This window comes from Embiotoca jacksoni, unplaced genomic scaffold (assembly GCF_022577435.1).
Source record: "Embiotoca jacksoni isolate LCO1_2020_lvr unplaced genomic scaffold, fEmbJac1.0.p SCAF_33, whole genome shotgun sequence".
Taxonomy (NCBI): Eukaryota; Metazoa; Chordata; class Actinopteri; family Embiotocidae; genus Embiotoca; species Embiotoca jacksoni.
Genome location: NW_027185385.1, coordinates 1,279,985 through 1,303,504, shown reverse-complemented (window position 1 = coordinate 1,303,504; position 23,520 = coordinate 1,279,985). Strand labels below are relative to the sequence as shown.

The following is a 23,520-nucleotide window of genomic DNA, read 5'->3' as shown; positions in this document are numbered from 1 at the left end:
ATCAAACAGCTTCATGTTTCAGTCTCATCCACCAGCTTCTTGTTTCAGTCTCATCCACCAGCCTCTTATTTCAGTCTCATCCACCAGCCTCATGTTTCAGTCTCATCCACCAGCCTCATGTTTCAGTCTCATCCACCAGCCTCATCTTTCAGTCTCATCCACCAGCTTCATGTTTCAGTCTCATCCACCAGCTTCATGTTTCAGTCTCATCCACCAGCCTCATGTTTCAGTCTCATCATACAGTTTCATGTTTCAGTCTCATCCAACAGCTTCATGTTTAAGTCTCATCCACCAGCTTCATGTTTCAGTCTCATCCAACAGCTTCTTCTTTCAGTATCATCCAACAGCTTCATGTTTCAGTCTCATCCACCAGCTTCATGTTTCAGTCTCATCCAACAGCTTCATGTTTCAATCTCATCCAACAGTTTCATGTTTCAGTCTCATCCACCAGCCTCATGTTTCAGTCTCATCATACAGTTTCATGTTTCAGTATCATCCAATAGCTTCATGTATCAGCGTCATCCAACAGCTTCATGTTTCAGTCTCATCCACCAGCTTCTTGTTTCAGTCTCATCCACCAGCCTCTTATGTCAATCTCATCCACCAGCCTCATGTTTCAGTCTTATCCACCAGCCTCATGTTTCAGTCTCATCCACCAGCCTCATCCACCAGCTTCATGTTTCAGTCTCATCCACCAGCCTCATGTTTCAGTCTCAACCACCAGCTTCATGTTTCGGTCTCATCCAAAAGCTTCATGTTTCGGTCTCATCCACCAGCTTCATGTTTCGGTCTCATCTACCATCTTCTTGTTTCGGTCTCATACAACAGCTTCATGTTTCAGTCTCATCCACCAGCCTCATGTTTCAGTCTCATCCACCAGCTTCATGTTTCAGTCTCATCCAACAGCTTCATTTTTCAGTCTCATCCACCAGCTTCATGTTTCAGTCTCATCCAACAGCTTCATGTTTCAGTCTCATCCAACAGCTTCATCTTTCAGTCTCATCCAACAGCTTCATGTTTCAGTCTCATCCACCAGCTTCTTGTTTCAGTCTCATCCACCAGCTTCATGTTTCAGTCTCATCCAACAGCTTCATGTTTCGGTCTCATCCAAAACCTTCATGTTTTGGTCTCATCCACCAGCTTCATGTTTCGGTTTCATCCACCATCTTCTTGTTTCGGTCTCATACAACAGCTTCATGTTTCGGTCTCATCCAAAAGCTTCATGTTTCGGTCTCATCCACCAGCTTCATGTTTCGGTCTCATCCACCATCTTCTTGTTTCTGTCTCATACAACAGCTTCATGTTTCAGTCTCATCCACCAGCCTCATGTTTCAGTCTCATCCACCAGCTTCATGTTTCAGTCTCATCCACCAGCTTCATGTTTCAGTCTCATCCACCAGCTTCATGTTTCAGTCTCATCCAACAGCTTCATGTTTCAGTCTCATCCAACAGCTTCATCTTTCAGTCTCATCCAACAGCTTCATGTTTCAGTCTCATCCACCAGCTTCTTGTTTCAGTCTCATCCACCAGCTTCATGTTTCAGTCTCATCCAACAGCTTCATGTTTCGGTCTCATCCAAAACCTTCATGTTTTGGTCTCATCCACCAGCTTCATGTTTCGGTCTCATCCACCATCTTCTTGTTTCGGTCTCATACAACAGCTTCATGTTTCAGTCTCATCCACCAGCCTCATGTTTCAGTCTCATCATACAGTTTCATGTTTCAGTATCATCCACCAGCTTCATGTTTCAGTCTCATCCACCAGCTTCATGTTTCAGTGTCATCGACCAGTTTCATGTTTCAGTCTCATCCACCAGCCTCATGTTTCAGTCTCATCCAACAGTTTCACGTTTCAGTATCATCCAACAGCTTCATGTTTCAGTCTCATCCACCAGCTTCATGTTTCAGTCTCATCCAACAGCTTCATGTTTCAGTCTCATCCAACAGCTTCTTGTTTTGGTCTCATCCACCAGCCTCATGTTTCAGTCTCATCCAATAGCTTCATGTTTCAGTCTCATCCACCAGCCTCATGTTTCAGTCTCATCCAACAGCTTCATGTTTCAGTCTCATCCACAAACCTCATGTTTCAGTCTCATCATACAGTTTCATGTTTCAGTCTCATCCACCAGCTTCATGTTTCAGTCTCATCCACCAGCTTCATGTTTCAGTCTCATCCAACAACTTCATGTTTCAGTCTCATCCAACAGCTTCATGTTTCAGTCTCATCCACCAGCCTCATATTTCAGTCTCAACATACAGTTTCATGTTTCAGTATCATCCACCAGCTTCTTGTTTCAGTCTCATCCACCAGCCTCATGTTTCAGTCTCATCCACCAGCTTCATGTTTCAGTCTCATCCACCAGCTTCATGTTTCAGTCTCATCCAACAGCTTCATGTTTCAGTCTCTTCCACCAGCCTCATGTTTCAGTCTCATCATACAGTTTCATGTTTCAGTATCATCCAACAGCTTCATGTTTCAGTCTCAGCCACCAGTTTCATGTTTCAGTCTCATCCACCAGTCTCATGTTTCAGTCTCATCCACCAGCCTCATCCACCTGCCTCATGTTTCAGTCTCATCCACCAGCCTCATGTTTCAGTCTCAACCACCAGCTTCATGTTTCGGTCTCATCCAAAAGCTTCATGTTTCGGTCTCATCCACCAGCTTCATGTTTCGGTCTCATCCACCATCTTCTTGTTTCGGTCTCATACAACAGCTTCATGTTTCAGTCTCATCCACCAGCCTCATGTTTCAGTCTCATCATACAGTTTCATGTTTCAGTATCATCCACCAGCTTCATGTTTCAGTCTCATCCAACAGCTTCATGTTTTGGTCTCATCCAAAAGCTTCATGTTTCAGTCTCAACCACCAGCTTCATGTTTCGGTCTCATCCACCAGCTTCATGTTTTGGTCTCATCCACCAGCTTCATGTTTCAGTCTCATCCAACAGCTTCATGTTTCAGTCTCATCCAACAGCTTCATCTTTCAGTCTCATCCAACAGCTTCATGTTTCAGTCTCATCCACCAGCTTCTTGTTTCAGTCTCATCCACCAGCTTCATGTTTCAGTCTCATCCAACAGCTTCATGTTTCGGTCTCATCCAAAACCTTCATGTTTTGGTCTCATCCACCAGCTTCATGTTTCGGTCTCATCCACCATCTTCTTGTTTCGGTCTCATACAACAGCTTCATGTTTCAGTCTCATCCACCAGCCTCATGTTTCAGTCTCATCATACAGTTTCATGTTTCAGTATCATCCACCAGCTTCATGTTTCAGTCTCATCCACCAGCTTCATGTTTCAGTGTCATCGACCAGTTTCATGTTTCAGTCTCATCCACCAGCCTCATGTTTCAGTCTCATCCAACAGTTTCACGTTTCAGTATCATCCAACAGCTTCATGTTTCAGTCTCATCCACCAGCTTCATGTTTCAGTCTCATCCAACAGCTTCATGTTTCAGTCTCATCCAACAGCTTCTTGTTTTGGTCTCATCCACCAGCCTCATGTTTCAGTCTCATCCAATAGCTTCATGTTTCAGTCTCATCCACCAGCCTCATGTTTCAGTCTCATCCAACAGCTTCATGTTTCAGTCTCATCCACAAACCTCATGTTTCAGTCTCATCATACAGTTTCATGTTTCAGTCTCATCCACCAGCTTCATGTTTCAGTCTCATCCACCAGCTTCATGTTTCAGTCTCATCCAACAACTTCATGTTTCAGTCTCATCCAACAGCTTCATGTTTCAGTCTCATCCACCAGCCTCATATTTCAGTCTCAACATACAGTTTCATGTTTCAGTATCATCCAACAGCTTCATGTTTCAGTCTCATCCACCAGCTTCTTGTTTCAGTCTCATCCACCAGCCTCATGTTTCAGTCTCATCCACCAGCTTCATGTTTCAGTCTCATCCACCAGCTTCATGTTTCAGTCTCATCCAACAGCTTCATGTTTCAGTCTCTTCCACCAGCCTCATGTTTCAGTCTCATCATACAGTTTCATGTTTCAGTATCATCCAACAGCTTCATGTTTCAGTCTCATCCACCAGTCTCATGTTTCAGTCTCATCCACCAGCCTCATCCACCTGCCTCATGTTTCAGTCTCATCCACCAGCCTCATGTTTCAGTCTCAACCACCAGCTTCATGTTTCGGTCTCATCCAAAAGCTTCATGTTTCGGTCTCATCCACCAGCTTCATGTTTCGGTCTCATCCACCATCTTCTTGTTTCGGTCTCATACAACAGCTTCATGTTTCAGTCTCATCCACCAGCCTCATGTTTCAGTCTCATCATACAGTTTCATGTTTCAGTATCATCCACCAGCTTCATGTTTCAGTCTCATCCAACAGCTTCATGTTTTGGTCTCATCCAAAAGCTTCATGTTTCAGTCTCAACCACCAGCTTCATGTTTCGGTCTCATCCACCAGCTTCATGTTTTGGTCTCATCCACCAGCTTCATGTTTCAGTCTCATCCACCAGCTTCATGTTTCAGTCTCATCCAACAAATTCATGTTTCAGTCTCATCCAACAGCTTCATGTTTCAGTCTCATCCACCAGCCTCATATTTCAGTCTCATCATACAGTTTCATGTTTCAGTATCATCCAACAGCTTCATGTTTCAGTCTCATCCACCAGCTTCATGTTTCGGTATCATCCACCAGCTTCATGTTTCAGTCTCATCCAAAAGCTTCATGTTTCAGTCTCATCCACCAGCCTCATGTTTCAGTCTCATCATACAGTTTCATGTTTCAGTATCATCCAACAGCTTCATGTTTCAGTCTCATCCACCAGCTTCATGTTTCGGTATCATCCAACAGCTTCATGTTTCAGTCTCATCCACCAGCTTCATGTTTCAGTCTCATCCAACAGCATCATGTTTCAGTCTCATCCACCAACTTCATGTTTCAGTCTCAACAGACAGTTTCATGTTTCAGTATCATCCAACAACTTCATGTTTCAGTCTCATCCACCAGCTTCATGTTTCGGTATCATCCAACAGCTTCATGTTTCAATCTCATCCACCAGCTTCATGTTTCAGTCTCATCCAACAGCTTCATGTTTCAGTCTCATCCACCAGCTTCTTGTTTCAGTCTCATCCACCAGCTTCATGTTTCAGTCTCATCCACCAGCTTCATGTTTCAGTCTCATCCACCAGCCTCATGTTTTAGTCTCAACAAACAGTTTCATGTTTCAGTATCATCCAACAGCTTCATGTATCAGTCTCATCCAACAACTTCATGTTTCAGTCTCATCCACCAGCTTCTTGTTTCAATCTCATCCACCAGCCTCTTATTTCAGTCTCATCCACCAGCCTCATGTTTCAGTCTCATCCACCAGCCTCATGTTTCAGTCTCATCCAACAGCTTCATATTTCAGTTTCATCCACCAGCCTCATGTTTCAGTCTCATCCACCAGCCTCATGTTTCAGTCTCATCCACCAGCTTCATGTTTCAGTCTCATCAGACAATTTCATGTTTCAGTATCATCCAACAGCTTCATCTTTCAGTCTCATCCACCAGCTTCATGTTTCGGTATCATCCAACAGCTTCATGTTTCAGTCTCATCCACCAGCTTCATGTTTCAGTCTCATCCAACAGCTTCATGTTTCAGTCTCATCCACCAGCTTCTTGTTTCAGTCTCATCCACCAGCTTCATGTTTCAGTCTCATCCACCAGCTTCATGTTTCAGTCTCATCCAACAGCTTCATGTTTCAGTCTCATCCACCAGCTTCATGTTTCAGTCTCATCCAAAAGCTTCATGTTTCAGTCTCATCCACCAGCCTCATGTTTCAGTCTCATCCACCAGCTTCATGTTTCAGTCTCATCCACCAGCTTCATGTTTCAGTATCATCCAACAGCTTCATGTTTCAGTCTCTTCCACCAGCCTCATGTTTCAGTCTCATCATACAGTTTCATGTTTCAGTATCATCCAACAGCTTCATGTTTCAGTCTCAGCCACCAGTTTCATGTTTCAGTCTCATCCACCAGCCTCATGTTTCAGTCTCATCCAACAGTTTCATGTTTCAGTCTCATCCAACAGCTTCATGTTTCAGTCTCATTTAAAAGCTTCACATTTCAGCCTCATCCAAAAGCTTCATATTTCAGTGTCATCCAACAGCTTCATGTTTCAGTCTCATCCAACAGCTTCATGTTTCAGTCTCATCAAACAGCTTCATGTTTCAGTCTCATCCAACAGCATGTTTCAGTCTCATCCACCAGCCTCATGTTTCAGTCTCATCCAACACCTTCATGTTTCAGCCTCATCCACCAGCCTCATGTTTCAGTCCCATCCAACAGCTTCATGTTTCAGTCTCATCCAACAGCCTCATGTTTCAGTATCATCCAACAGCTTCATGTTTCAGTCTCATCCACCAGCTTCATGTTTCGGTATCATCCAACAGCTTCATGTTTCAGTCTCATCCACCAGCCTCATGTTTCACTGTCATCCACCAGCCTCATGTTCCAGTCCCATCCAACAGCTTCATGTTTCAGTCTCAGCCACCAGTTTCATGTTTCAGTCTCATCCACCAGCCTCATGTTTCAGTCTCATCCACCAGCCTCATCCACCTGCCTCATGTTTCAGTCTCATCCACCAGCTTCATGTTTCAGTCTCATCCACCAGCTTCATGTTTCAGTCTCATCCAACAGCTTCATGTTTCAGTCTCATTCAACAGCTTCTTGTTTTGGTCTCATCCACCAGCCTCATGTTTCAGTCTCATCCAATAGCTTCATGTTTCAGTCTCATCCACCAGCCTCATGTTTCAGTCTCATCCAACAGCTTCATGTTTCAGTCTCATCCACAAACCTCATGTTTCAGTCTCATCATACAGTTTCATGTTTCAGTCTCATCCACCAGCTTCATGTTTCAGTCTCATCCACCAGCTTCATGTTTCAGTCTCATCCAACAACTTCATGTTTCAGTCTCATCCAACAGCTTCATGTTTCAGTCTCATCCACCAGCCTCATATTTCAGTCTCAACATACAGTTTCATGTTTCAGTATCATCCAACAGCTTCATGTTTCAGTCTCATCCACCAGCTTCTTGTTTCAGTCTCATCCACCAGCCTCATGTTTCAGTCTCATCCACCAGCTTCATGTTTCAGTCTCATCCACCAGCTTCATGTTTCAGTCTCATCCAACAGCTTCATGTTTCAGTCTCTTCCACCAGCCTCATGTTTCAGTCTCATCATACAGTTTCATGTTTCAGTATCATCCAACAGCTTCATGTTTCAGTCTCAGCCACCAGTTTCATGTTTCAGTCTCATCCACCAGTCTCATGTTTCAGTCTCATCCACCAGCCTCATCCACCTGCCTCATGTTTCAGTCTCATCCACCAGCCTCATGTTTCAGTCTCAACCACCAGCTTCATGTTTCGGTCTCATCCAAAAGCTTCATGTTTCGGTCTCATCCACCAGCTTCATGTTTCGGTCTCATCCACCATCTTCTTGTTTCGGTCTCATACAACAGCCTCATGTTTCAGTCTCATCTACCAGCCTCATGTTTCAGTCTCATCATACAGTTTCATGTTTCAGTATCATCCACCAGCTTCATGTTTCAGTCTCATCCAACAGCTTCATGTTTTGGTCTCATCCAAAAGCTTCATGTTTCGGTCTCATCCACCAGCTTCATGTTTTGGTCTCATCCACCAGCTTCATGTTTCAGTCTCATCCACCAGCTTCATGTTTCAGTCTCATCCACCAGCTTCATGTTTCAGTCTCATCCAACAAATTCATGTTTCAGTCTCATCCAACAGCTTCATGTTTCAGTCTCATCCACCAGCCTCATATTTCAGTCTCATCATACAGTTTCATGTTTCAGTATCATCCAACAGCTTCATGTTTCAGTCTCATCCACCAGCTTCATGTTTCGGTATCATCCACCAGCTTCATGTTTCAGTCTCATCCAAAAGCTTCATGTTTCAGTCTCATCCACCAGCCTCATGTTTCAGTCTCATCATACAGTTTCATGTTTCAGTATCATCCAACAGCTTCATGTTTCAGTCTCATCCACCAGCTTCATGTTTCGGTATCATCCAACAGCTTCATGTTTCAGTCTCATCCACCAGCTTCATGTTTCAGTCTCATCCAACAGCATCATGTTTCAGTCTCATCCACCAACTTCATGTTTCAGTCTCAACAGACAGTTTCATGTTTCAGTATCATCCAACAACTTCATGTTTCAGTCTCATCCACCAGCTTCATGTTTCGGTATCATCCAACAGCTTCATGTTTCAATCTCATCCACCAGCTTCATGTTTCAGTCTCATCCAACAGCTTCATGTTTCAGTCTCATCCACCAGCTTCTTGTTTCAGTCTCATCCACCAGCTTCATGTTTCAGTCTCATCCACCAGCTTCATGTTTCAGTCTCATCCACCAGCCTCATATTTTAGTCTCAACAAACAGTTTCATGTTTCAGTATCATCCAACAGCTTCATGTATCAGTCTCATCCAACAACTTCATGTTTCAGTCTCATCCACCAGCTTCTTGTTTCAATCTCATCCACCAGCCTCTTATTTCAGTCTCATCCACCAGCCTCATGTTTCAGTCTCATCCACCAGCCTCATGTTTCAGTCTCATCCAACAGCTTCATATTTCAGTTTCATCCACCAGCCTCATGTTTCAGTCTCATCCACCAGCCTCATGTTTCAGTCTCATCCACCAGCTTCATGTTTCAGTCTCATCAGACAATTTCATGTTTCAGTATCATCCAACAGCTTCATCTTTCAGTCTCATCCACCAGCTTCATGTTTCGGTATCATCCAACAGCTTCATGTTTCAGTCTCATCCACCAGCTTCATGTTTCAGTCTCATCCAACAGCTTCATGTTTCAGTCTCATCCACCAGCTTCTTGTTTCAGTCTCATCCACCAGCTTCATGTTTCAGTCTCATCCACCAGCTTCATGTTTCAGTCTCATCCAACAGCTTCATGTTTCAGTCTCATCCACCAGCTTCATGTTTCAGTCTCATCCAAAAGCTTCATGTTTCAGTCTCATCCACCAGCCTCATGTTTCAGTCTCATCCACCAGCTTCATGTTTCAGTCTCATCCACCAGCTTCATGTTTCAGTATCATCCAACAGCTTCATGTTTCAGTCTCTTCCACCAGCCTCATGTTTCAGTCTCATCATACAGTTTCATGTTTCAGTATCATTCAACAGCTTCATGTTTCAGTCTCAGCCACCAGTTTCATGTTTCAGTCTCATCCACCAGCCTCATGTTTCAGTCTCATCCAACAGTTTCATGTTTCAGTCTCATCCAACAGCTTCATGTTTCAGTCTCATTTAAAAGCTTCACATTTCAGCCTCATCCAAAAGCTTCATATTTCAGTGTCATCCAACAGCTTCATGTTTCAGTCTCATCCAACAGCTTCATGTTTCAGTCTCATCAAACAGCTTCATGTTTCAGTCTCATCCAACAGCATGTTTCAGTCTCATCCACCAGCCTCATGTTTCAGTCTCATCCAACACCTTCATGTTTCAGCCTCATCCACCAGCCTCATGTTTCAGTCCCATCCAACAGCTTCATGTTTCAGTCTCATCCAACAGCCTCATGTTTCAGTATCATCCAACAGCTTCATGTTTCAGTCTCATCCACCAGCTTCATGTTTCGGTATCATCCAACAGCTTCATGTTTCAGTCTCATCCACCAGCCTCATGTTTCACTGTCATCCACCAGCCTCATGTTCCAGTCCCATCCAACAGCTTCATGTTTCAGTCTCAGCCACCAGTTTCATGTTTCAGTCTCATCCACCAGCCTCATGTTTCAGTCTCATCCACCAGCCTCATCCACCTGCCTCATGTTTCAGTCTCATCCACCAGCCTCATGTTCCAGTCCCATCCAACAGCTTCATGTTTCAGTCTCATCCACCAGCTTCATGTTTCAGTCTCATCCAACAGTTTCATGTTTCAGTCTCATCCAACAGTTTCATGTTTCAGTCTCATCCACCAGCCTCATGTTTCAGTCTCATCCAACAGTTTCATGTTTCAGTCTCATCCACCAGCCTCATGTTTCAGTCTCATCCACCAGCCTCATGTTTCAGTCTCATCCAACAGTTTCATGTTTCAGTCTCATCCAACAGCCTCATGTTTCAGTCTCATCATACAGTTTCATGTTTCAGTATCATCCAACAGCTTCATGTTTCAGTCTCATCCACCAGCTTCATGTTTCGGTATCATCCAACAGCTTCATGTTTCAGTCTCATCCACCAGCCTCATGTTTCACTGTCATCCACCAGCCTCATGTTTCAGTCTCATCCACCAGCTTCATGTTTCAGTCTCATCCAACAGTTTCATGTTTCAGTCTCATCCAACAGTTTCATGTTTCAGTCTCATCCACCAGCCTCATGTTTCAGTCTCATCCAACAGTTTCATGTTTCAGTCTCATCCACCAGCCTCATGTTTCAGTCTCATCCAACAGCCTCATGTTTCAGTCTCATCATACAGTTTCATGTTTCAGTATCATCCAACAGCTTCATGTTTCAGTTTCATCCACCAGCCTCATGTTTCAGTCTCATCCACCAGCCTCATGTTTCAGTCTCATCCACCAGCTTCATGTTTCAGTCTCATCAGACAATTTCATGTTTCAGTATCATCCAACAGCTTCATCTTTCAGTCTCATCCACCAGCTTCATGTTTCGGTATCATCCAACAGCTTCATGTTTCAGTCTCATCCACCAGCTTCATGTTTCAGTCTCATCCAACAGCTTCATGTTTCAGTCTCATCCACCAGCTTCTTGTTTCAGTCTCATCCACCAGCTTCATGTTTCAGTCTCATCCACCAGCTTCATGTTTCAGTCTCATCCAACAGCTTCATGTTTCAGTCTCATCCACCAGCTTCATGTTTCAGTCTCATCCAAAAGCTTCATGTTTCAGTCTCATCCACCAGCCTCATGTTTCAGTCTCATCCACCAGCTTCATGTTTCAGTCTCATCCACCAGCTTCATGTTTCAGTATCATCCAACAGCTTCATGTTTCAGTCTCTTCCACCAGCCTCATGTTTCAGTCTCATCATACAGTTTCATGTTTCAGTATCATCCAACAGCTTCATGTTTCAGTCTCAGCCACCAGTTTCATGTTTCAGTCTCATCCACCAGCCTCATGTTTCAGTCTCATCCAACAGTTTCATGTTTCAGTCTCATCCAACAGCTTCATGTTTCAGTCTCATTTAAAAGCTTCACATTTCAGCCTCATCCAAAAGCTTCATATTTCAGTGTCATCCAACAGCTTCATGTTTCAGTCTCATCCAACAGCTTCATGTTTCAGTCTCATCAAACAGCTTCATGTTTCAGTCTCATCCAACAGCATGTTTCAGTCTCATCCACCAGCCTCATGTTTCAGTCTCATCCAACACCTTCATGTTTCAGCCTCATCCACCAGCCTCATGTTTCAGTCCCATCCAACAGCCTCATGTTTCAGTATCATCCAACAGCTTCATGTTTCAGTCTCATCCACCAGCTTCATGTTTCGGTATCATCCAACAGCTTCATGTTTCAGTCTCATCCACCAGCCTCATGTTTCACTGTCATCCACCAGCCTCATGTTCCAGTCCCATCCAACAGCTTCATGTTTCAGTCTCAGCCACCAGTTTCATGTTTCAGTCTCATCCACCAGCCTCATGTTTCAGTCTCATCCACCAGCCTCATCCACCTGCCTCATGTTTCAGTCTCATCCACCAGCCTCATGTTCCAGTCCCATCCAACAGCTTCATGTTTCAGTCTCATCCACCAGCTTCATGTTTCAGTCTCATCCAACAGTTTCATGTTTCAGTCTCATCCAACAGTTTCATGTTTCAGTCTCATCCACCAGCCTCATATTTCAGTCTCATCCAACAGTTTCATGTTTCAGTCTCATCCACCAGCCTCATGTTTCAGTCTCATCCACCAGCCTCATGTTTCAGTCTCATCCAACAGTTTCATGTTTCAGTCTCATCCAACAGCCTCATGTTTCAGTCTCATCATACAGTTTCATGTTTCAGTATCATCCAACAGCTTCATGTTTCAGTCTCATCCACCAGCTTCATGTTTCGGTATCATCCAACAGCTTCATGTTTCAGTCTCATCCACCAGCCTCATGTTTCACTGTCATCCACCAGCCTCATGTTCCAGTCCCATCCAACAGCTTCATGTTTCAGTCTCATTTAAAAGCTTCACATTTCAGCCTCATCCAAAAGCTTCATATTTCAGTGTCATCCAACAGCTTCATGTTTCAGTCTCATCCAACAGCTTCATGTTTCAGTCTCATCAAACAGCTTCATGTTTCAGTCTCATCCAACAGCATGTTTCAGTCTCATCCACCAGCCTCATGTTTCAGTCTCATCCAACACCTTCATGTTTCAGCCTCATCCACCAGCCTCATGTTTCAGTCCCATCCAACAGCTTCATGTTTCAGTCTCATCCAACAGCTTCATCCAGTCTCATCTAACAGTTAAGTTGCAAGCTAAAGCTAAATTCTAAACTTCTGGTTGTTCGTGCAGATAAACAATGATATATGAAACTATTCAAATTATATATTTCTGTATTTATCTCGGACACTTTCTAGTATTGGTGTTGAACAATCATTAACCATCTGTGATGTCATCACCCATCAACTGTCAGTGTTGTCATCAATCATCATCCATCAGTGACATCATCAACCATCAGTGATGTCATCAACCATCAGTGACGTCATCGTTGGTTTGTGAACGTTATGAATCCTCCAGTTCAGATTCTGTCCGTCACCATCTTTGATAGTTCGGAGCGGTTTGGAGCAGGAAGTGACCATATTTGGACAAGCTGGGGGAGGAGCCAGCGGTGGATCTGACCGATCTGATTGGAAACCTGACGATACTACGTCCCGCCCACCGATAGCTGTAACCTGACTGCACCACAGGCCTGTCAATCAAACAGACACGCCCCCAAAAACAGGTCTTCTTGAATCTTCTTTTCCAATGAATGAGGGATTATTTTCAGATGGACCTCCAGAAAACTAATAAGAAGGAGTGACTTTAGCTAACAACACCGAGATAACTGATGGACACATTTTATTCACTTTGGATTTGATGAGAGAAGTTGAATGGGAGTCTATGGAGCCGGAGGCTTTTTGGAGCCGACCTCTAGTGGCACTCGCTGGTATTGCAGCTGAAGACACTTCTGGATCAGAACCATTTTACAGACCTGAAGCTAGGAACTCTTTTATAAACAGTTTGTTGTGTTGAAAAGTAAGATTATTGTTCTTTGCTGTGCTAAGACTGTTTGAATTCTAAATAACTGTGAAACAACACCTTGGCTTCTTTCCTGAAAGTGATTTAAACACCAGTTACAGATTAAATAATGTCAGCGTCCTGTTTCACAACGTTTCGTCGCTGGTAAAGCAGCTGATGAACTGGTGAACCCTCCTGGACTCTAACGCACCCCTGAAAGTATGTCGTTTGTTTTGTTGGTCAGAAGTAAGAGACGAGCTCCACCGACATGATCCTTCTCATCCACTTCAAATATGTTCAGATCATCTGAACAGACTGACTTGGCAGGAAATGACTGCAGCTGCTGACACAGTGAAGGGATTCCCATCTTTTTCCTGACAGATCTGTGATTTTCAGTGTTGGAAGTTTCCTTGAAGTCATCATGAAAAAAGTACGGCCACTGCATCAAGGTGCATCTATAAATAGTCAAAACGTTTCAGTGCAAATTCCTTTAACAATGGTGATCTCCTGCACAGATCAGCAAGAAGAGCACCACACAGACATGAACAGGTGCTCAGCTGTGGATGGATTTAATAGATCATTGAAAAAAAGTCTTCAGTTCTCACAAAAAGTGATCAAATTAAAACCAGCTGTTTCCTGTAAACCAGCAGTCTGTGACAGAGAAAGTATGGCATTAAAAATATCAACTCCAAAACGACCCCGGCAAATCTTTCGGTCGAAAAAAAAAGTATAAATAATTGTGTTATCGTGATATTTCAAACTGTTTTCTTGAACTAGTGTCATCCATCCATCATCTCTACCTGCTTCATCCTGAGCAGGATGACTAGGGGGCTGCAGCCGGTCCCAGTTGACAGTGCACCTGCACAGGTCAGCGGTCTAATTAGTAAAGACATGTTCAGTGTTGTAATCAGTCATTAAGGCTGTTTAATGGAGACCAGATTCCCTCTGATGTTCGGTATCATCGTGGTCACCACACTGAACACGGAGCAGAGAGATGATCTCAACTACAGCTGCACACATCAGGACCCAGTCCAAGGTCTGTGGGACTGGAGTCAGACTGCAGGAGGAACATGGAGCTGATGGGCCACAAAGAACCCAGGGGAACCTCGGAGGAGCTTTCTGAGTGCAGATGGCTCAAAGAACCCAGGAGAACCTCGGAGGAGCTTTCTGAGTGCAGAGGGCTCAAAGAACCCAGGAGAACCTCGGAGGAGCTTTCTGAGTGCAGATGGCTCAAAGAACCCAGGAGAACCTCGGAGGAGATCTCACAGGTCTCAGAACATCAGAGTCGGACTGCAGCATGTAAACAGGAAACTATGAAACCTAAAGACTCTTCAGGAACTCTGCAGCCAAACGTGCTGCCCGCTGTTATAAAGCTCCGTCTCAGTCAAAACATACAGCTGAAGGCAGCCAGAACGGATCAGAACCAAACACTGGACTGTTCTGAAGTGTCTTTCTAAGTCCTGATCTGAATCTATTAAACATCTAAAGAGATGAAACATTCAGTCTGGAGGAGGACATCTTCAAACCTAAGACAGCTGGAGCTGGAAGAGACAGGAAGTCTCACAGAGAGACAGTAAGTCTCACAGAGGGACAGGAAGTCTCACAGAGGGACAGGAAGTCTGAGAGAGACAGTAAGTCTCACTGAGGGACAGGAAATCTCACTGAGAGACAGGAAGTCTCACAGAGAGACTGTAAGTCTCACTGAGGGACAGTAAGTCTCAGAGGGACAGGAAATCTCACTGAGAGACAGGACACGGGTCATCTGTCTGCACTGATTGATTCTGAAGGTTGTAAAACTAAATATTAGGTGAGGGTCTCCATCACTTCTGTCATTTTCATTTATTAATAATAATAATAATAACAACGTAATTAACAACATGTTGGTCTCCATTTTCATGAATCTCAGCTCAGCACAAACGCTGGTGAGTCCTGTGAGCGAGCACATGGAGGCGTGGCCAACACAAACACAAACATGTACACAAACAGTCATAAACAATAAAACAAAATAAAACACTAAGTTTAAATATCCGCCTGAAGTTAGAGTTCAAACAACGACTTCCCGTCAGAAAGTAACTGAAGCAGCAATAGTTATACCAGTTTATATCTGCTGTCGTTATGTATCTCTATTGATACCTTGGAGTTGAACCAGGGATTCATCCCGTCTTCACTTAGCAGGTTTTAAATGCACATTTTCTATCAGCATGCAGCTTTACTCACAATTTCTACTCCATTTAAAATCGATTTGCTTTCATAACTTGCCCGACAACAGGATGTGTTCCATAAAAAGTCACTTTAGACTTTGTTTTATTCATATCAATCTGAGAGACTGAACTTATTTAAAAATGTCAATGGTAAATGTTACAAGAGAAAAACTGAAAGGTAACTTGTAGGTACTTTCTGTATTTAATTAATAAATTAATTTCTGTTGGCCACCACTGGGAAGTCAAACTGGGACGACGCATAGAGCTGTCCATTAAAGTAGAATTTTATTATATATAAGTACTAACAGAAAATAATAATAAGATATAATACTTAAAAAGTCTAAATTCATAACAGTTATCAGTAAACACTTTGCAAATAGCTTCAGCGTATTTACAAATCCCAACAGAGACGCTGGCAATAAATGTTCTCTTCACACAGTTTGTATTAAAATGCTGCAGCGTTTCTTTCCTCAACATTTCTAACATACAAAAAAAGACACGAGCGACTCATGAAGCAGCAGTCTGCGTGTATCATACAGTATTTATGAGTTACATGACGGCCTGCAGGAACTCTGACATGTGTACTGTAGTGAGCGATAATTCCCCTCACATTAGTGAGACGTTGGCTGCGCTGCTTGAACGTTACTTGACGAGGGTCTTTGCATCAGCGTGCTGACGGTGAGCCCTGCAGCTGAAATAAACACAGCACTCATCCTCCCGACCGCAACGCTAAACCTCTCTGAAGAGAAACAACTTGATTCTCTGGTGTTTGAAAGTCTGTCGAGAGCTCAGTCACTGTTTGAAGTCGGTTGTACTTTCATCGGAGTAAAAAGGTTGAGCAGCTTCCAGATGTTCAGCAGCTTATCGGTGGAGAGGAGCAGGAAGGCCTCGACACCGGAGCTCAGGGAGCATGTGCTCACATTTCTGTCAGATCCTCAACTTAGAGCATGAACACAACATGAGGCCGCGTGTCTGTTCCAGCTGGTGATGGCCGTTACAGACTACATTAGTTCAAGACCACAACACAAAGCAGAGTCTCACAAGAACTTCAGGGCTTCGTACTGGAAGGAGCTGCAGCCACTCAGGTGTTAATCTGACCTCATGAGGGTTATAAAATGATCAGTTCCACAGATGCACCAAAGCAGATGTATTTTGATATTTATGTCCCTCTGAACACTCGTCAGGCTGAGATCAAACTTTGTCAGATTGAGCTCACCGGAGAGTTCAGATGGGAAAGTGGGAGTGGCCACAGAAGCCCTCAGCAGCTGAGTGTAGTTACCTGCATGTTCCACTGAACAGGTGTCTGTCACATGTGCGCTGATTTGTTCTTCCTCTGCACAGCTTCATATCCCATCAATTAATCATGTTTCCTTGATTTCGGTTCTTTTATCGCAGGTAAACGTTGTTAAACGGCTTCTTTTTTGTCCATTTTGTGTTCATTGTTATTTCCTACTTTGTGCTGCAGCATGCAGACAAAGTTAGAGGATCTGAAGGAGGTGGAGCTTAAAACAAGAGGTGGAGCTAACAAACAAAAAACTTATAAGGTTGATCTTATGCATTTCTGTATGAGGGAGCTGGACGATAAATCATCTGAAGGTTTTTTTTACATTTTGAGTCCTCAGCGTTTTATTTCTCTCAGCAGAAGCCCTTCATTGATACAACTGATCTGAAATTTACCAGATTTGCTTGATGAATCTCAATATTTATAATATTAAGATTTAACTAGAATATTTTCTGCATCAGGCACCAACCGATTTTTTTTTAGTTGTCTTCTATATCTGGTAAATGAAAGCGATAAAAATGTACATTGAAAAAGATTGTGATTCTGAAGTCCTACTATGAGGTGAACCCACCAGTACTCTATCTTTGTATATGTGTCAGGGTCCGGTACGTCCAACTGGTGCCAAAGTAAAAGTCATCTTAGAGTTGTCATTTCCTTCCATAGCTGAGTGTTGTTGTCGTCCTGTTGCAGCTCTGCTCATTAGTCTGAGTGTGAAGAAGCGTTGGACCTACTCGTCAGGAGGACGTTGAGTCATGCAGCGCTCCTCTCTGCAGCACACCTGTCCTCGCAGCTCCAACCTGCACATGCTCAGTTAAATCAGAGGCATTAGGTGTCAATCATCCTGTTTCTCAGAAAGTTTGGTGCATCTGAAGACATTCACAGCAACACTGAGAAAGAGACTCTCACGTTACCGCCTGCATTAGTCAAGTGAACTACGTCCTGACCAGGAGCCTCCTGTGGACTAAACCAGAACCAACATTCACATCAGTCTGATGAGGACGAGGTCAGTACAGGAACAAAACTTCAGTCTGCACATCTGCCACTAAATAGGAATAAAAAATGTTCAAGCGCTGTCCTCATCCTCATTTTACTGGTCCATGAATTAACTTCATGTTCCAAATGATGATTTGTGTCCAGAGCGGTTGACCCTGAGTGACGGGTCGCCGTGGATCTGAACCCTCGGATCAGTCGGCTGCAGACAGACGGACAGTTCAGGCAGATATGAGAACTTTTACTTTTATTAACAGGGACATGTCTAGGAACTATTTTACTAACTGTAAAGCTTGTGATTAAAGACTAAATCTAGCATTATGTTAATGAGCATAATATGAACTAACCAGACGTCCTGCTGTCGTCCTTGTTGCTGCACATGTTCATACTGTCCATTCTCATCATCCATATTTCATACAAGCTGAACGAGAATCAGCAAAAATATGAAATGAGATGAGATGGACCAACTTGAGCAACTATTTTAATTGGTTAATACTTTTATTTATTTTTTTATTCTGATTACATACCTTTCACTGATGCAACAAGTGTGAATTAGTAATAAATATGAGACAGAAGCTTTGAATAATTTTGTCATAGATTTATCTTAAATTAGATATCAAAGTTTTTTTCTCTATAAACAGAAGCTTCCTGAAGAGTCTGAAAACGTTAATGTCACCTTTTTCTCCCAGTTTGACTGTGTTCATGCTTTACTATAAAATGTGAGTGTTTTATTCTTCGGTTAATTTTCGGTGTGATTCCTACGGGAGATTTCTGAAATGCTTTATGAACACGCGCTCATAATACACTATCATAGGACATAATGGTAGAAGTGGGTAAGGTGGGATATTTTGGCATGACCGCGGTCACAAGGTCATTTTGATCATCGTCACGTGACCGCGGTCATGTGACGCATGTTTGAGCTCATTACTTCCTCCACAGCTTATTTATTTATTCAGTAACAGGAGTGTATACGGTGTGTGTGATATGGAATAAAAACACAATATTGATCTTCCATCTATAGTAGTCACACACATGCCAGGTCAGGAACACAGTCTCTGATTGGTTGCAGTGTTGCCATAGCAACTTTGTCACTAGATATAGCAACTTTACAGACCAGTTTTTTTTTTCTTTTTGGATGAAGCTTACTGAAGTTACTTTCTAGAGAAGAGAGTCAGCAGCGCTGCAAACCAACAAACCACAGAAATATTTTGTTTTTATATTTCTGTTAAAACGACATAAAACAATAAAACAGACATCCATCCTCTCACAGTGTTCATTTGCACTCTGTAATTAATAAACCACTGGAACCAGAACCGTTATTAATTATTCTCGGAGTGTCTGCAGCATCAACAAAACTCACAAGTGCCGAACAACAATTCCTTTCTTACTGTCTCATCACTGCAAAAACCGACTGCTCATGTCTCGGAAAGATGCGGCGGTTCCTTCCTTTAACATGTGGATACGTGATACAACCAGTAAATTACTCCTGGATGAGATTAGAAATCTTGAAGTTTCCCATACTTTGTTTTTTGCCCTGCATTTGTTCAATGAGTAGGTTTTTCTAAGTTTTAAGAATCCAAGTGAGACTTATCATGAACTAATTGCAGGTTAATTGCTGTACAGGACCAGAGGACACAAGCCAGATTAATTACAACGGTGTCTTGAGGGCTGGATAATCAGTGATGGGAGTCATGGATACACACACCGACTAAAACACACCTTTACCTCATGCATGTTTGTCTGCATGCTGGCTGCACACGGCTGCAGGAGTCTGTTGTTGTTAGCCTGACAGATAATTCCCTGCAGCTCCTGCAGTAGTGAGCGATCAAAGCTTACATTGAGCCGACTTAACAAACTGCATTAACTCCTGTAGCAGCTGAGGTTGGAGGTGGAGGCGCTTACAGAGCGCAGCTCCATGGCTTTAAAGTATCACTGTTGTAACCTAAATATAAAACGGTCAAAAAAGCATCATCACATCCACATGGTTGAAAAACAAAGTAGCTTAAAAGACGAGCGATCGCTGGGAATGTCTGCAGTGAAGCTCCCAGTTTTAGAAAAGACTTGTATAACAACACACATGCACAGAAATAAATTGATAAACTCCTCTGTTCACCTGTGGAGTCCCACAGTCATGCTCCCACCAGCAAGACCCCATCTTGCACACACACACACACACACACACACACACACACACACACACACACACACACACACACACACACACACACACACACACTCTCCCTTACCTGCATGTCTGATCTCAGAGCACAGTAGCATGCAAAAAACATGGCAGTGTTGTAGTAACATGAAGGAGGCTGGGGGGAAACTAAGTCTTCTTCAGAGATGAGAAACCAAAAGGAAGGAGGTGCACTGAGAGATGAACAGAGGTGGAGGAAACACTCCTCTGACTGGATGAGGAAATGGCACTTTCTCTGTGGGAGAATTTGAAACACCAATAAAAACATCTTTCACGTGATGTAAAGCTCCGTCACAGCTCAGAGGCGGGACCGAACTGTCAGGAGGGGAGAGAAGAAATGTGCATCTCACATGGAGAAAGAAGAAGGTCTGCTGGACGTGCAACACAGGACCAGCTGGTGCTGGTGGGACATTGTTGTTTCAATAAACCATGTGTTGTACAGTATACTTAAAGTACTGAGCTGGGTGATATTCTAATTCTTAACATTATTATCATTATTTTCTGTATAACTGAATTTTATTTGTATTTAAAATGTCAGGAGTCCACAGAATACAATAACATTTTAATGTCATGTAAATTTTGCAGACTGAGAAGAGCCAGAGGTGGATCTGACAGATCTGATTGGAAACCATGACGATACTACGTCCCGCCCACCGATAGCTGTAACCTGACTGCACCACAGGCCTGTCAATCAAACAGACACGCCCCCAAAAACAGGTCTTCTTGAATCTTCTTTTCTAAAGAATGAGGGATTATTTTCAGATGGACCTCCAGAAAACTAATAAGAAGGAGTGACTTTAGCTAACAACACCGAGATAACTGATGGACACATTTTATTCACTTTGGATTTGATGAGAGAAGTTGAATGGGAGTCTATGGAGCCGGAGGCTTTTTGGAGCCGACCTCTAGTGGCACTCGCTGGTATTGCAGCTGAAGACACTTCTGGATCAGAACCATTTTACAGACCTGAAGCTACGAACACTTTTATAAACAGTCTGTAGTTTTAAATCCAGTCTGTAGTTTTATATCCATTCTGTGTTTTAGATCCGGTCTGTAGTTTTATATCCAGTCTGTGTTTTATATCCAGTCTGTAGTTTTATATTCCAGTGTGGTGTTTTAGATCCAGTCTGTAGTTTATATCCAGTCTGTGGTTTTATATCCAGTCTGTGTTTTTAGATCAAGTCGGAAGTTTTTATATCCAGTCTGTGTTTTGTATCCAGTCTGTGTTTTAGATCCAGTCTGTGTTTTATATTTAGTCTGTGTTTTATATCCAGTCTGTGTTTTCTATCCAGTCTGTGTTTTATATTCAGTCTATGTTTTATATCCAGTCTGTGTTTTATATTTAGTCTGTGTTTTATATCCAGTCTGTGTTTTCTATCCAGTCTGTGTTTTATATTCAGTCTATGTTTTATATCCAGTCTGTGTTTTATATTTAGTCTGTGTTTTATATCCAGTCTGTGTTTTCTATCCAGTCTGTGTTTTATATTCAGTCTATGTTTTATATCCAGTCTGTGTTTTATATCCAGTCTGTGGTTTTAGATCCAGTCAGAAGTTTTTATATCCAGTCTGTAGCTTTTATGTCCAGTCTGCAGTTTTTATATCCAGTCTGTGGTTTTAGATCCAGTCTGAAGTTTTTATATCCAGTCTGTGTTTTAGATCCAGACTGTAGTTTTTATATCCAGTCTGTGGTTTTAGATCCAGTCTGAAGTTTTTATATCCAGTCTGTGTTTTATGTCCAGTCTGTTTTTAGATCCAGTCTGAAGTTTTTATATCCAGTCAGCAGTTTTTATATCCAGTCTGTAGTTTCTATATCCAGTCTGTGGTTTTAGATCCAGTCTGAAGTTTTTATATCCAGTCTGTAGCTTTTATGTCCAGTCTGCAGTTTTTATATCCAGGCTGTGGTTTTATATCCAGACTGTAGTTTTTATATCCAGTCTGTGGTTTTAGATCCAGTCTGAAGTTTTTATATCCATTCTGTGATTTATATCCAGTCTGTGTTTTTATATCCAGTCTGTGTTTTCTATCCAGTCTGTGTTTTATATCCAGTCTGTGTTCTATAGCCAGTCTGTAGTTTTCTATCCAGTCTGTGTTTTATATTCAGTCTGTGTTTTATATCCAGCCGGTGTTTTTATATCCAGTCTGTGTTTTATATCCAGTCTGTGTTTTATATCCAGCCTGTGTTTTAGATTCAGACTGTAGTTTTTATATCCAGTCTGTGGTTTTAGATCCAGTCTGAAGTTTTTATATCCAGTCTGTAGCTTTTATGTCCAGTCTGCAGTTTTTATATCCAGGCTGTGTTTTATATCCAGTCTGTGTTTTATATCCAGTCTGTGTTTTCTATTCAGTCTGTGTTTTTTATCCAGTCTGTGTTTTATATCAAGTCTGTGTTTTATATTCAGTCTTTGTTTTATATTCAGTCTGTGTTTTTTATCCAATCTGTGTTTTATATTCAGTCTGTGTTTTATATTCAGTCTGTAGTTTTCTATCCAGTCTGTGTTTTATATTCAGTCTGTCTTTTATATGCAGTCTGAAGTTTTTATATCCAGTCTGTGTTTTCTATTCAGTCTGTGTTTTATATCCAGTCTGTGGTTTTAGATCCAGTCAGAAGTTTTTATATCCAGTCTGTGTTTTATATCCAGTCTGTGTTTTAGATCCAGTCTGTGTTTTATATCCAGTCTGTGTTTTATATTAAGTCTGCGTTTCATATTCAGTCTGTGTTTTAGATCCCGTCTCTGTTTTATATCCAGTCTGTGTTTTATATCCAGTCTGTGTTTTCTATTCAGTCTGTGTTTTTTATCCAGTCTGTGTTTTATATCAAATCTGTGTTTTATATTCAGTCTTTGTTTTATATTCAGTCTGTGTTTTATATCCAGTCTGTGTTTTATATTCAGTCTGTGAATTATATCCAGTCTGTGGCTTTAGATCCAGTCTGAAGTTTTTATATCCAGTCTGTGTTTTATGTCCAGTCTGTTTTTAGATCCAGTCTGAAGTTTTTATATCCGGTCTGCAGTTTTTATATCCAGTCTGTAGTTTTTATATCCTGTCTGTGGTTTTATATCCAGTCTGAAGTTTTTATATCCAGTCTGTAGCTTTTATATCCAGTCTGTGTTCTATAGCCAATCTGTAGTTTTATATCCAGTCTGTGTTTTCTATCCAGTCTGTGTTTTATATCCAGTCTGTAGTTTTATATCCAGTCTTTTTTTTATATTCAGTCTGTGTTTTTTATCCAGTCAGTGTTTTATATCAAGTCTGTGTTTTATATTCAGTCTGTGTTTTATATCCAGTCTGTGTTTTATATTCAGTCTGTCTTTTATATCCAGTCTGAAGTTTTTATATCCAGTCTGTGTTTTCTATTCAGTCTGTCTTTTATATCCAGTCTGTGTTTTCTATTCAGTCTGTCTTTTATATCCAGTCTGTGGTTTTAGATCCAGTCTGAAGTTTTTATATCCAGTCTGCAGTTTGTATATCCAATCTGTTGTATTTATATCCAGTCTGTGGTTTTAGATCCAGTCCGAAGTTTTTATATCCAGTCTGTAGCTTTTATGTCCAGTCTGCAGTTTTTATATCCAGTCTTTGTTCCATATCCAGTCTGTAGTTTTATATCCAGTCTGTGTTTTCTGTCCAGTCTGTATTTTACATCCAGTTTGTGTTTTATATCCAGTCTGTGTTCTATATCCAGTCTGTAGT

General features: G+C 42.1%; 1 protein-coding gene across 13 annotated transcripts in view; it reads right to left on the bottom strand.

The window, feature by feature from the left end:
• dlg2 (discs, large homolog 2 (Drosophila)) overlaps positions 1-23,520 on the bottom strand; it is a 287,216-nt gene that overhangs the window by 154,983 nt on the left and 108,713 nt on the right. The window contains exon 1 of one of the 13 annotated variants that reach the window (XM_069165100.1): positions 19,883-19,903. The exons of the other annotated variants lie outside the window; for them this stretch is intronic. Within the exon in view, the coding sequence (XP_069021201.1) occupies positions 19,883-19,888 (6 nt within the window). The 5' untranslated portion in view covers positions 19,889-19,903. Of the gene's footprint in view, positions 1-19,882; positions 19,904-23,520 lie in introns of those variants that run through there. 13 annotated transcript variants of the gene reach the window in all.